At 36.1% G+C, this 13,941-nt stretch overlaps 1 protein-coding gene across 1 annotated transcript in view; it reads right to left on the reverse strand.

The window, feature by feature from the left end:
• CDC40 (cell division cycle 40) overlaps positions 1 to 13,941 on the reverse strand; it is a 36,885-nt gene that overhangs the window by 15,602 nt on the left and 7,342 nt on the right. Inside the window, exons 2-5 of the mRNA XM_071438657.1 lie at positions 12,443 to 12,529; positions 11,069 to 11,198; positions 2,113 to 2,196; positions 60 to 199 (exon numbers count right to left, since the gene is read on the reverse strand). Coding sequence (XP_071294758.1) covers positions 60 to 199; positions 2,113 to 2,196; positions 11,069 to 11,198; positions 12,443 to 12,529 — 441 coding nt within the window. The remainder of the gene's footprint in view (positions 1 to 59; positions 200 to 2,112; positions 2,197 to 11,068; positions 11,199 to 12,442; positions 12,530 to 13,941) is intronic.

Genomic DNA, 13,941 nt, shown 5'->3' on the forward strand with positions numbered 1-13,941 from the left:
TGTTGAAACCACTGCCATGTACTGACAATTTGTATCCATTTTGTTAAAGCAGGACTTACTTCTGATGGTTTGGCTACTTCTTTTTCATCAACATACTTCGCCCATGGTCCCAGAAACCCATCAATATTAGATGCATCATTCTCCTTGAATTTTTTCCTCTTTTCAATTTTCCTCTGTCCTGTTTCAAACACTGTTAAACCTGAAGAAGGAAACAATACACTAACTGCTAACACAGAATACATCAGAGGTTACACCATAGTCAGTTTAAAAGAAAAAGCCACCACCACTGCTCCTTTCAATATAAAGGACAACATGGAAAAAGTATTTGATTAAAATTGGCCAAAGCATTGCTCACTTCTCCAGCTATGAACACTACTAACTATGTGCAGTAACAGAGTAACACTTCAACTGTGTATCCTTGCTTGTTAGAATATTTAACCAGGCATGTACCATAAATTTTTAACAGTAAGTCTGCAGACTGTATGAATACATCAATTTTCATGCTTTAAATAGTGTAGTCTTTGAAAGTAAAGTCTTCCTGGCTTCTGATCCCTCTGAACCCTCTCAGTTTGAAAAAAAACAGTCCCAAAATGAAAATAAGACAAGTGCCCCAAAACCCCAACCCCAACTGTGTATTTTAATTTAGAAAAAGATAATAGAATTATAGAATGGTTTGGGTTGAAAGTGACCTTTAATGGTCACCTACTCCAACCACCTCGCAATGAGCAGCAACATCTTCAACAAGATCAGGTTGCTCAGAGTCCTGTCCAACCTGAACTTGAATGTTTCGAGGGATAAGGCACCCACTACCTGTCTGGGTAACTTGTTCTACTATTTCACCAACCACATTGTAAAAAATTTCTTCCTTATGACTTAGTCTGAATCTGTCCTCTTTTAGCTTAAACTCATTACCCTTGTCCTATTGCTACAGGTCCTCTTAAAAAGTCTGTCACTATTGACAGAGTCATCTCCCTCCAAACACTATCATCTTCTTTCATAGAAATACTAGCATTTCAGAAATATTGCACAGAATTTCATGTGTCAAAACCACTATACAATATGGATATGGGAGGGGAAAAACCCTGTAGGTAATTATTTTAACATATTTTAAGTTTTCCAAGCTTGTATATACAATTATGTTAAATTTTCAAAAAATGTTTTTCTGCAGCAGCAGTAATATTCATCTAGTACAAAAGAGACAAAAGAAGCTTTACACAAACAAGGGGAAAATAGGCAATGTAAAAAATTAAGTAGTGATCAGAAGGAATCACATTAATCAAGGATTTTCTTAAAATGAAGTATGAACTTCGATTATGAAAAGGGTTTTTTTAAAATGGTTTAATCTTAGTTATTTCCTTCTTTGGAAGGAAAGACTGAAATAAGCTTGGATATACTCTGACGGAAAGGCCACAGAAAAAAAGATCCTTTGTATACCCTTGTGAATAGGATATTTGAAAAAGACATGCAAGGGAAAGCATAACCATGACATTTACACAGGTACAGTTTTCCAATGCAAACGAGTCCCTTTGAGTGTTAAATATCTTGTATCAAAGTATTAATTACAAAGCCCATACCTCTGGTATCAATCCTCCCAGTGGTATGCCATGCTGTTAGCATTTGGCAACCTTCCAGTGGTCTTTCTTTTCCAAATAACCCAAAGAGCTTAACTTTGCTAAGCAGAGATAACATGCAGCTCCCAACAGGAGTGCCAGAGGTTGCACAGAGAGTGATCAGTTTGCTCCTGAGGAGGAGCAGCTTTGGTGATTAGCTCAACATACAGGTATCCTAATGCAGACACACGACAATGTTAGCTTAGACAGAATTTAAGAGAACGAAAAAGCTGTTTCAAATTGTACTGATAAATTGTATTAATGCAATGGCACATTACAAATCCTATTCTGAAATTTGTCATGACAACCTGAATAATTTGCTACTTCAAGAAAACAAAACACTCCAATATCTCTCTTCCCCCTCTGCATTAAAATTGCAACACATTTCTTCTTTATTGTGTTCTTGGACATGGGTAAGTCTCACATAATACCTTCCTTTGCTAATGTCCATTAGTAAAGAAGCAATGAAAACAATTTAAAGATGCAAGTAATTTATAACTACCTTGATTTTTTTCAGCTTCTTCTACAGAACCAATATATTTGGTAGCAGCTTCAGGGTTATCTACAGAGGGATCCAATGCATAACCTGGAACAAGAGGAAAAAAAATACTGTTATTTCAAGCTTTGCCGTTTTGTACAACTTTTACTACTCTGTCCCTCTGCAAATTCTCTCCTGTTTACTCTGAATGAGCTGGGGATGACGAAGGATTGAAACTTTGGAATCCCATTAACTTTTCACTTGGCCTGAGTATAAAGATTACTATGAGGTAGCAGTATGTACTCAAGGGCCTCATGGTACTATCAGAATTCTTAAATTTGCACAACACAGAGAAATAAATAAATGTAATAGGCAACAGTTAACAACATAAGATACACAGGCTGGGTAATCACAAGAAACCAAGTAACAGAATCTGGTGGGAAGGGACCCCAGGATGCCCCTGCTCCGAGTGACGTCAATGCTGAATTCAGGCCAGTGTGCTGCAATGCAAACAGATTTTGAAATGCCATGGCAACCTCTTCTTGTAGTAACATAGCATAAGGAAAAGACTAGCTCAAAATCTTATGTCAGTGCACTCAATGTTAAATGGATGCTGCTTTAGTGCAGGGCACTGCTCCTTGGTTTGCAAAGCCAGTGAGTCACGTGGAAAGCAGCCAGTGGCTGCTGCACACACAGAGCCCTCTGGCTTCAGGAGCAGCCTTCTGCTCTGCCCACTACTTCTGCTGGGTCAAAGACTCTCATCTCTGGCAGTCCTGGGGTGGCAGCAGCTGGGAGGCAGAGGACAGAGATGGGGGAAAAATAAATGAAGTTTTCTAGGGCTTTGTGTGTATTCTGTCTCCCAGAGCAAAAGTTACTTAATCCTTCTCCTGCCACAACTGGGAAAGCTTCAACTTGAAAGGAGTTGTTTTAACTAATGTGGATGGTACCAGAAGCACCAGTCATGGACTTTAATTTTTAAAAGAATTAAATAGTCACAACTTCATTTCCTGATGACAGCTATTGAGCCTCAATAAAAACAAAACAGATCAAAACAACTCCAACCACAATAAAATCAACTGCATTTAGTCTTATAAATAATTTATAAAATGGACAAGCATTTCATAGCTATTCAGGATATTTACAATTTTAATACATATATCCAACTTTTTTTCTCCATTTCTCCTGAAGTGGATAACATGACAAATAAATTCATTTGGTTTCCAAGGAACAGATGGTGCACTGAACACTTACTGACCACCATGGTTTATTTTTTTTGGGAAAGGCTGCACCCTGGTGGACATAATCACAATTTTTATTAAATATTAAAGTGACAGAATGTCTCTTGAGGAGTCAATGAGAATTCCTCTGTATCAAGGATGGGAAAAAAAAAGAGAAAGAAAGATATTAAACCACCAGTAAAACATATATAATGAATTAAATTCTACAGCATCTAATTCCTGTATTTTTGTTGATTCACAGAAGCAATCATGAGCAGAGGGAGATTATCTAGTTTACTCTGGAGACCAATGGCTCATAAATGCACATACAAACACGTACAAGCTGAGAACCTATCAACACCATTCCAACAGCCAAAGGAGATTGTCTCCCCAAACATTTTTCAGAAAGACTACTCTCCTAGAACATGGTCCAGTTAATTTCTTTTTGGATGCTGGGAAAAAAAGTGCTATTGAAATTAGTGGAAGAGCCATTCCAAGAACACAGCAGGTATTCCCAATCCAAATAGTGCACTCCACCTGCCAACCAGCCCTGTAGTTTCAAACCTGGTAAAACCCAGCTGTGGAACAACATATGTCCAGATGATCCATGAATACAATATAGGGAGAGAAATATATGCCAATGTCTTCTTACCAAATATACATTCCCACTATTCCTCTGTTAAACAGTAAAATAATTTATTCTAGACTTTTAGTAGGATTTACTTCTATGGATAACCAAACTGAGCCAACACTGCAATCAGACTTCCCCTAATTTAGCTGCCTGCTTTTACTAAGCCACTATTTCAATGAGTTCCCTTCCAAGCTATAAGGTTTCTGTTAACAGTAGAGAGATATTACTTTGGATTGCTGTCAAAATCAATACAGTGGTTTACTTGTCCTCTAACTGTATTGACACCATCTCTGGGACTCTATTTGCTTGGTACTTGTAAAAGAGGGACAGTATTCCCATGAATAGGGCCCCTGGGCCAAGCACAGCTTCCCGTGGAAGTGGAGACTTTCAGTTGGGTTGAATTTGGTCCAGCATCATTCTCATAGAAAAGCTCTGAACAATTTCTACTTTCTAGTGGATATGTGAAAGGGAATATTTTCCTTCTGGCTGGGACTCCTAAGCGCAGCTGCAAAAGACAGCTTGCTTTTATCCTACTCAGCTGGTATCCCACACAATGTGCCCTGACTTCTGTGTCTCCTTCAGTTTTTGTTAGGAGGCAGATATTTCCCACAACATTTTAGCAAGGAAAGATACAATTCCACCTACATCCATAATTTTAGTGCACCTGAAAATGGTTGGTTAAATAATTAGACTTTGATGTGCATTCCAGAAAGACAGCTCATTAAAGCCTGTTTACACCTCACTGTGCAATGCAGCACATAGAGACCCAAAGTAGCTCAGGTATGAGGAAAAATACAGCTGGACTAACCCACACTGCACTGGCATCTCTGCAGAATCAAAGTAATCAGAGAATAAAGTGCCTACAATTGTTAACAGGTAATAAGTGACTGTAGGTGTTGCATGTAACATGAGTAGATTAAAAAAAAAAAAACCACAAGTGTTATTTCCAAGGCAGTTATTTTAGGCTCTTAAAATATCAGTGTTAGTGATGACATAATCCTGCTATAACCAAGTTACTGAATACTCAGAAAGAGCTTTGAGATTCATTAGACTTCAATAGAAGACTATTTCTTATTAAAAAGGACATTATCTTGTGAAGAAGAGATTTAAAAATACCAAACGTTGCATGAATGAAGCAGTACATTATTAAGATGAGCACTGATGCCCAAATAGCTATGAAATGACTAAAATATTCATGAACAATTTGTGTGCAGCATGTAAAAAATAATCTGTAATTCTTCTTCTGAAAATGTATATGTGCTCATATATTGACTTTTTTATCAGTACTCAAAAGGGAATTTTCAAGAAAAGAAACTCCTTCAGCTGAGAGCACAGATACAGAGGAATAAACATGTGCTGTATGTTAGGACTTCCCAGTCTTTTTTGACATGCTCCAAGGAATACAACATTGAAAAAATAATGCTAGTTAAGCATTTTAAATCATAATGTCTTGTGAAGGGGAATTTTATTTTCTAGAGAGACAACCTTCGCTTGATAGTTGAAATTAAAATAAGAAGACTGCCTTACATCAATGGAATCAAACTAGGGTAGATCACCTAGGACTGCAGATGCAAAACTGGTTACCAAGTAAAAAAGTCAGACTCCCACAGAGCAATTATTAATGGTTTTCCATTAAACTAGGAGAGGACCTTTCACAAGATCATAAAATGCTTACTTGGACTATTTTCTTCAATGTTTATTATGGATTATGCCATCAGCATACTCCTTGCAGGTAGCTGTAAAGGGCAGTAAGGTCTCCCTCTCAGGATTCCTTTTTTCCAAGCTGAACACTCCCAGCTCTCTCAGTCACTGCAGATTTTAACCCTAATGTGGAAAACATCTCCAGTGCCTATGACAACTTCTGTTTCCCAAACTCCTGGAATAAAGGGAACCTTACTGAGATGGGTAGGTCTCATTTAAATTAAAAAGCAAATGGCACTGAGAAGGTTGAAAGATTACTTTCTGATAAAATATCTGGGGTACTTAAAGAACACCTAAAGAAATATAATACTTTAAAAAATACTTAAAGAAAAGTAAGCAATTTGCAATGACACACAATCTTTAGAAACCCAAGGAAAAGGTAGCACAGAAATCTGAAATCTCAGGTAACAGGGACACTAATAATCACAGAATCCTATTTAAACTGAAGGTAGGGAAATGGAAAACCCAAGCACACATGCAAAACAACAGAGGCTAAAAGTAATACATTGAAACATCTTGTTTTAAAATAATAAACTAACATAATTGGTAGGACAGAACTGACATAATTGGACATAGAATATATGCTTTACCAGGCAGAAAGAATACCGAAATAAGATGGTCATGCCAGTGGGGAAAAACATGCTCTATGCCACAGAAAGCTTAAAGACAAATCAGATTAACAAGCTAATAGTGTTAATGAGCATTAAATGATCCTGTGGACTGAAATTTCAGGTCTAAGTAGTGGTGAGTACAGTTGCCAGAACTCCCAGAGTGACCATTAAGACAGAAAATGCAGTAACCGTGAAATGGTAACAGAGATTAAACAGGTGCCAGGGAAAGAAGCACAGTAATAATGACATATTTTAGTCATCTCCTTGCAGCAGACTGCACAAATATCACACCAAGATGTGATGATTTTTACACAATGTACTTGTACCATGAAGCAGTCATACCAGAGATTCACATGAAAAAAAGCCAGTTTAGCAGTACAGGAAACTTGATTTTAAGATATTCTAAAGACACATATTTTAACAACGACCATAATGGGGTACAAAATGAACATTGTTGACAAAGCAAAGGAAGATATAAAAACATTTATGACAATAATTTTAACCTCAAAATAGGAGAGCTATATTAAGAAAAGATTTTTAAAAGGAACAGAAAGTGAGCACCAAAGGGTAAAGCCTTTTTCAAATGCAGGGGCACTTCAAAGACACCATGTAGGAGAAAAAAACCCTCATGCCTGCTAGGTAATAAAAGACGACTTTAAAGTAACCAGAGGAAGTGAGCACTGCCGAAAAATAAGTTAAGAGAAACTATTAGAAATAAGAAACTATTCTTCAAAGAGTTGAAGTTGCATCCAGATGTGGAAAATACAAAGACCAAACTCCAGCAGACAAAGTAAACACAACACTAAGGCGGACTGCCCCCAAAAGTGAGGGAAATCTTGTAAGATATAAAAACTAACACTTGTCCTTCCTCAAAACTGGCAGGGACAGAAAGTGCACCCAACAATGTGTGGGTCAACTGATGATCAAGGACTGAGAAGAGCATCTGTGAGGGTTGTATTAAATACATGTTGATTATAGTGGACTCCTGTGCCAGAATCTTGCTTTATGGGCAACATGACGCTGAATCTACCTCAATGTGAAATGCCAGGAAACTAGAGAGTCAAATAAGTGGTAACAAAACACCAGAAGTCACCCAAGAGATCTAAAGTCAAATCACAGTGCAGGTACTCTCACCTAATATCACCTCAATATGACAGAAACGGAATGTATCAAATACAACGCTGTCTTTCAAAAGATGTTTCAGAGGCGATATGGAGAACTACAGATCAACCTGCCAGACATTTGTACTGTTAGAAGATCCAAGGAGTAGAAACTACAATAAAGAAAATGAGTATACACTTGGATGAGCATTATATATTGCAGGAGAGCAAACACCACGATTTTCTCTACAGGTAAATCACAATGAGAAAATCTCCAGAATATTTCTGAGGTGACAATCCTGTGAAATAGCAAAGCTTAGTTGATCTTGGATATCTTTACAAAACCAAGTTAGACTGATTACAGGGTGCCTCAATGACATTTTAAAAACCCACAGGTCTTTATATGGTCAATTGATGAAAAGTTATTAAAACACTGTCAAGAATAAATGGTTGGTTTGCACAGCACAGGAACGTTGCTGGTGGATTCATGCTCAGGCCCGTGACATTCAACATATTGATAAATGATGTGGAAAAATGGAGCAAGTAGCTTTGAGCAAGTTACTCACAGAACAAATTCACAGTGAGACTAACACGTAACCGCTGTGCACAGCTTTGCTCTCCATCTTAGGAGCAATACAGTGGAACTAGAAGAGATACAGAAGAGAGACAAGGACAGCCATAGGCATGAAAAGGCTGCCACTGAGGAACAAGAAGATTGATCAGATCTATCCAGGTGGGAAAAAAAAAGGAGACTGAGAAGAAGCTACGGCCAAGATCTATAAAATAAGAAATCACACAGAAATGGTGAATAAGAAATGACTGCTCATTTCATTTTCCAGCATAAGAAACATGGGGATATGAAGCCAAACTAGAAAGCTGTTAAGTTACACAAGTTTGAAACAGAGATACTTCCTCACATAAGGAGCTGCTAAGCTGCAGAGCTGCCTGAAAGAGGTTACTGTACAAAGAAAAATTATACGGGTTCAAGAAGCAGCTGGAAAAGTTCATCAAAAAGAAAAAACAGAAAACCCCCAACAAATTGTCCGAAAATTAATAAATATATAAGCATTGCCCTTTGTTGACAGACTGTGTATTGAAAAGAAGTATTCAGATGTATCACTATTTTCTTGCTTCCTTCTTCTGCTCCTCACTACATACCCATTGTTGTCCACTTGTCTAATGGAATAAAAGGCTGGAAGGACCCTCAGTTAATGACAGCATGGATGTTCTCATGTTATCCAAGCATCACAAGAAAAATGTACTTCTAAGATTAAATATTTACTGCACAAGAAGTAGATAAGAAAGACTAGTTGCCAGAAAATACTTGGGTTTTGTTATTGATTAATATACAGGTTTCTCAATAAATATGTAAAACCTTTCAGGATTATATATATTATAAATCTGGCTTTTTGTTTTTGTGAAAGATACTGAGACAGGTGAGCTGTTTTGGACACAGGATGTCATTTACTACACTTGTCCCTCATTTGCAGTCACTGTTTATCTATTTGCCAGCCTTTGCAGATTTGTTCAAGACCTCCTGCCTTAGTGCAATGGTGCTAAACAGAGTAACAGAGACCAGAAGTTTTAAGATCTGCAGCTTTTAAAAGAGAGGTTTACTCTTGTTCTTCTAATAGGTTATGAATCAATCTTAAAAAGATTTATGGCTTGGGGTTATGCCTATCAATTTTACTTGCATTTCTATACTTCCTATTTTCTGAGAAGAAATTTATTGCATCCTTCCAAATGGAAAAAGAGACTATTGAAAGTGTTAATAGATAACTTTCTGACAACTTAAAGGAGTGCTGTTTTTAACAGATCTTCTACTGAGCCAGAATATCATGCTCACTTCCTGCATCTTCTAGCTTGAACTTCGGCTTCTCAGTGCTGGCTCTTGCTGTTTAAATTGCCTGTATCTCAGCCTTTTCCTAGTTCCATTGTCACTGTATCCAGATCATTATCTGCTGAACATTTCTAGAAAGCTGAATGATAGCTGCACAGTTGCCAGTGTTACAAGGTTTAAAAATACATTTTATACTCACTATTAAGGCAGCTTTCAAGACAGTTGCTACACAGTGATGACATAACCAATAGAAGTAGTTTTGAGAGGACTTGCTAGCTTTATCTTTCCCCAAATGAAACTTTTCAAATAAAAAAAACCCAAATGCAACACTATATGCCTACAGGCACTTTTTCCCAGTATCTATTTTACACACACAAAAATGTTACATTTAATTTCAACCCACAAAACGTTACATTTAATTTCACAGAAAAAAAAATCTGTCTATTCAGATCTTGAGTAGAGGCTCCTACTTATATTGTCTGTCAAGTTCTAATATCAAAATTACAGTCTCAAAATTATGCTATGAAACTAGATATCCATTTCTTAATATTGTCATTTTGGTTATAGTCCACATCCTAACAACTCAGTGAAAAGTACTTATTAGCTAAAACTATGTAAGAGAAAAACTCTGTCATTAATATATTTCAATTTTCAACATTTACAAGAAAGCTTCTAATAAAACTCAAGTACAAAGAAAAATTGAGTGTCAGAGAGTCTCTGATGTTAGGCATTTTCTTCCACTGTAATAGTTAGCTACCAGAGATGTTAGCAACAAAGTCCCAATCTCATGCATCACAGAATGCAGTAAGTGAATTCAGGCATGCATAAAGCCCTAGTGAAATTAAGGATACTTGTTGAGGAAGGTGATTTTTGAGGCAAAACGGTTTGCAAGAAGTAGTATTTTGAATGTAAATATGAATAAAGATGCAAATCTGTTGTGCAAAAAGTTGAGTGTTGTGACATTTTAAGTTAACACAGGAAGTATCAGATCTTGCCTAATAAACTGAATTTCAAGTATATAAAGGATACTTCATCTGAACAAGCACTTGCAATCAAACTTAAAACAGAAATAAAAGCTTACAATGAAACACAGGAAAAAAAGTAACCACTGTTATATGTAAACATTTGGCAGCTTTGTTCTTTCAAATGTGCTCAAAAGAATGTTTACAATCCATAGTCTATCCATATTTTTCCTATCTAAAAAAAAAAAAAAAATTTTTTTCTAACAATTCATAAAAAGCCTGTTTGAACCTCAAGCTTCCCCAAGACTCAAATGTTTTATTTTTTCAAGTGCCACCGTTCACAAGAGAAAATGTTATCCAAGATAAGAAAGCAGTTACTACACTGACCACCAAGACAGTTCTTTGGGTCTGTCTTTGCCAAGACTGTTTTAGTAATGCATTCCCATCCTTGGCAAATCTGGTTCATTCAGTTTGGATCAAGAGGCAACCACTGAAGAACCTGACAACTCGGTAAGGCTTCCTTATGGCTTAGAGGGAGTCAGAATCACATGAAGGAATCTATTTGCATAACAGATCTACAGTTAGTCATATGAGAAGTGTGAAATTTTGATTCATGTTTCCTACACTTGATGCAACTTGATGATACACTTGATGGAAGGATTAATTAAGAGGGGCCTGCTAGGAAATCATACACTGGATTACAGTTGAAAACAGAATTACAAAATGGATTTTCCCAAATAAATACTATGATCTCTATTCATATGGATTCTTATTTAAAAGCCTTTTCACATTTTATTAATTCTGATAAAAACCAGTTTAAAGAAGTTACAGTCCTAGTAATTGTTCTATCAAGATCATCATGATTTGTCCAACCTGAGATGATAAAGATGGAGGTGAATTCCACTGTTAAGGACTTACCATAGGTTGCAAATGTTCTTCTTTGTTGTTCAAACATGAAATCATTGATGTGAGCTGGTTCTGCATATCCAGAAAGCATGTTTCTAGGTGCAGCCATTTGCTGAGTCCTAAATGGGTTTTCTGGTCCAAACTTCATCAAAAATGTTAAAGCAAGGTGGAGCAGAATTAGTAATTTGTTATTTTTGTGTATTTACTTTTTCAGAAAAAAGAACCCACAGAAAAAAAAGAGACCTGTCTTTCAAAAATGGTAAGGCAAAAATCACTTCAACTTTAAATTTCTTACTGAATAAGCTTCTTCATCTGTTATTTCACACAGTAATCACACAGCTGTTCTGAACAGCTGATTTCAGGATTGAACTTTCTAGCACAGAGCTCAGGTTGATGTGGGCTACCTGACTTGTTGATACTTGGCAGAACCAACACATACAGTCACTCACTATGGGACCAGTACAGGCATTCAGAAGACAAAACCCAAGGCTGTCCCACAGTAGGTTTCCCTAACTAAAACATTTACACACAGCAACACTGAAGCAAGTCAAAAACAGTATTTTTGTTCACACACACCGTGGCTTTGATACGTTGCAGACTCGCTTATGAAAAGGCCAATTTATGTGGTTCCTCAAAAGGTTTTCTAAATATAAAGCATAACTAATGTAAAAATTTGAGACTGATGCCATATTTGTCTACCTAGAAGGCTAACCCCTGGTCAAAGAGAAGAAAAAGTGTACAAAGAAGTTAAATATGGAAAAAAGTTAAATGCCTGAACAGCTATTTTTATCTTTCAGATAGCCTGTCAGTTATAACAAAATGGAAAGTGGTTCACATGACACCAGGCAGTCTAAATTCAGTCTTAAATGGTTTTTCACCATATAAATTTAGCATAGCTCAAGTTACTAAAATTCTTAATATTGATGTGAATAATTAAACTGTAAGTACTTTGATTTTAATGTTAAATTCTCCTCTTAAAAGTCTTATATCTGCAAGTCTTACAAATGTTAATTTTGCCCTAATGAGCACAATGAATAAATAGCAAAAATGTGAAAAGAGTAAAGGACCACTTCAATGCAGTTCATGTTTAACTCAATATCTTTATAATGCTATTTTCCCAGCTTAATTTTTAATTTTCATAGCCATAATTCTGATAAACATTTTAAGCCTCTTCTTAGAAGAGCTTTATGCAGAATATTAAAATTCAAGCACTAAAAATACCAACACACTCGTGTAGAATCTATTTTTTAGTTTGCCCAAACTATATTCCAAAATGCAGCAATCATCCAAGGAAGTTGTCTTATAGGAAAGTCACACAAAATGTATACAACCTCTTTCCTTTAAACCAAAGGCATTTTTACTCTAAAACCCAACGTTGTTTCTTACCTCAGGTGCAAACATGGTTTCATAAGTGGGATTGTATTGAACTTCCTTGATAGCAGGATCGAGGTGGACTCCTGTTTCCACATCTTCCTGAAATAAAACAGACATATTAATAACCCACTTTTCACACACAGACATTTAAATATATGACATTACCTTCTTTCAGTCCAAATCAGGGCTGTAGTACAAGTCGACACTTCCAGCATTATGAAAGAGCACCTTGGCCAAAGTTTCTATTTTACAAAAGTATTGATTGCAAAACCAATGTTAGGTGGTCACTGAGAAACTTGTCTAAAACACTTGAAGATTTTTGCATGTGAGAAATTATTTCTTTTTGTTTAAAGATTTCAGGCACACATTTTAAAAACAGCAGCAAGATTGAAGGAAAGATTTTTTTAGGATGTTTGAAAACCAGACTTGTAAAGAAGAACCAATTAAAATGGTCACAAATTTAATATAAAGGTATGAAAGCTAGAACTCTACAAAAGGTAGAAGGCAGAAATCACAAGTAACTATTCTGCAAGTTGCAAAGAAAAAAATTACATATCAACATTACATACAAACATTAATTATAACAATGACTTTCACAGAATCCAATAATCTCTTATTTCCAAAAAGTACATTTTTATACTGAAAGGTGTAAATGTAATTCAGCTTTAGTACTTAAACACATTTGCAAGTCTGTTGTGACAAAAATTTAACTTGTTAGATGAAGGGACAAGAAAGAAGGATTAACCAAAAGAATAACTTCAAGCAACTCACAGGGAAAAATCAGAAGGGCACTTGCAGCTGAAATAGAAGACAGAGAAGAAAGAAAATGGCTGACAAGGTAGTAGTGCCCCATAAGACCTGGTTTCAGAGCTTTACGAAGGCTCTTTCACACCATCAGAACCCCTTCCCTCATCAAGACCTCAGTTAATGAAGGAGAAAGTTATTTTGCAGAATTATTACTGCCATTTCTTCCTGTATCTTTATTCTAGAAAAACAGCAATTGAAAAGGACTCAGAATGTGCTAATATACTGACAAAATCCCTAGTAATCATACTGAAAAAGGTATCTTAGCATCACTGCTTGGTCAGTGCTTACCTACAACAGGATCCCAAAGCATTTGTGACTTACAAAAGAAAGTGGCACAACAGAGAACCAGATTTTAGCAGTTGCTTCATTAACAGAAAATTATCTCAAATAAACTCAATCTTGTTTTATATTATAATATCTCGAAAGAACTAAATGGCACATTCTTAACTTGTTTAATATAGTTAGCTATTCTCTGACATAAGAGAATAGCGAGCAAAACCAGAAGAAGCTTTTTCTCTCCCCAATTCAACAGCAGGTCAATTACAAATTTGCTCATGCATACAAGATTTAAAGACTTTAAAACCTGATTTTCTAGAACACAGAAAAACAGTACCTAAAGATCTTTGGCTTGGTACCTGATTATATTTGATTAAAACTGCTCAGCAAAGGAAAATAAAATAATGTCCAAAAAAACTCAAAACAGA

This window comes from Agelaius tricolor, unplaced genomic scaffold (assembly GCF_023055355.1).
Source record: "Agelaius tricolor isolate 1412-34295 unplaced genomic scaffold, bAgeTri1.0.p SCAF_1, whole genome shotgun sequence".
Classification (NCBI taxonomy): Eukaryota; Metazoa; Chordata; class Aves; order Passeriformes; family Icteridae; genus Agelaius; species Agelaius tricolor.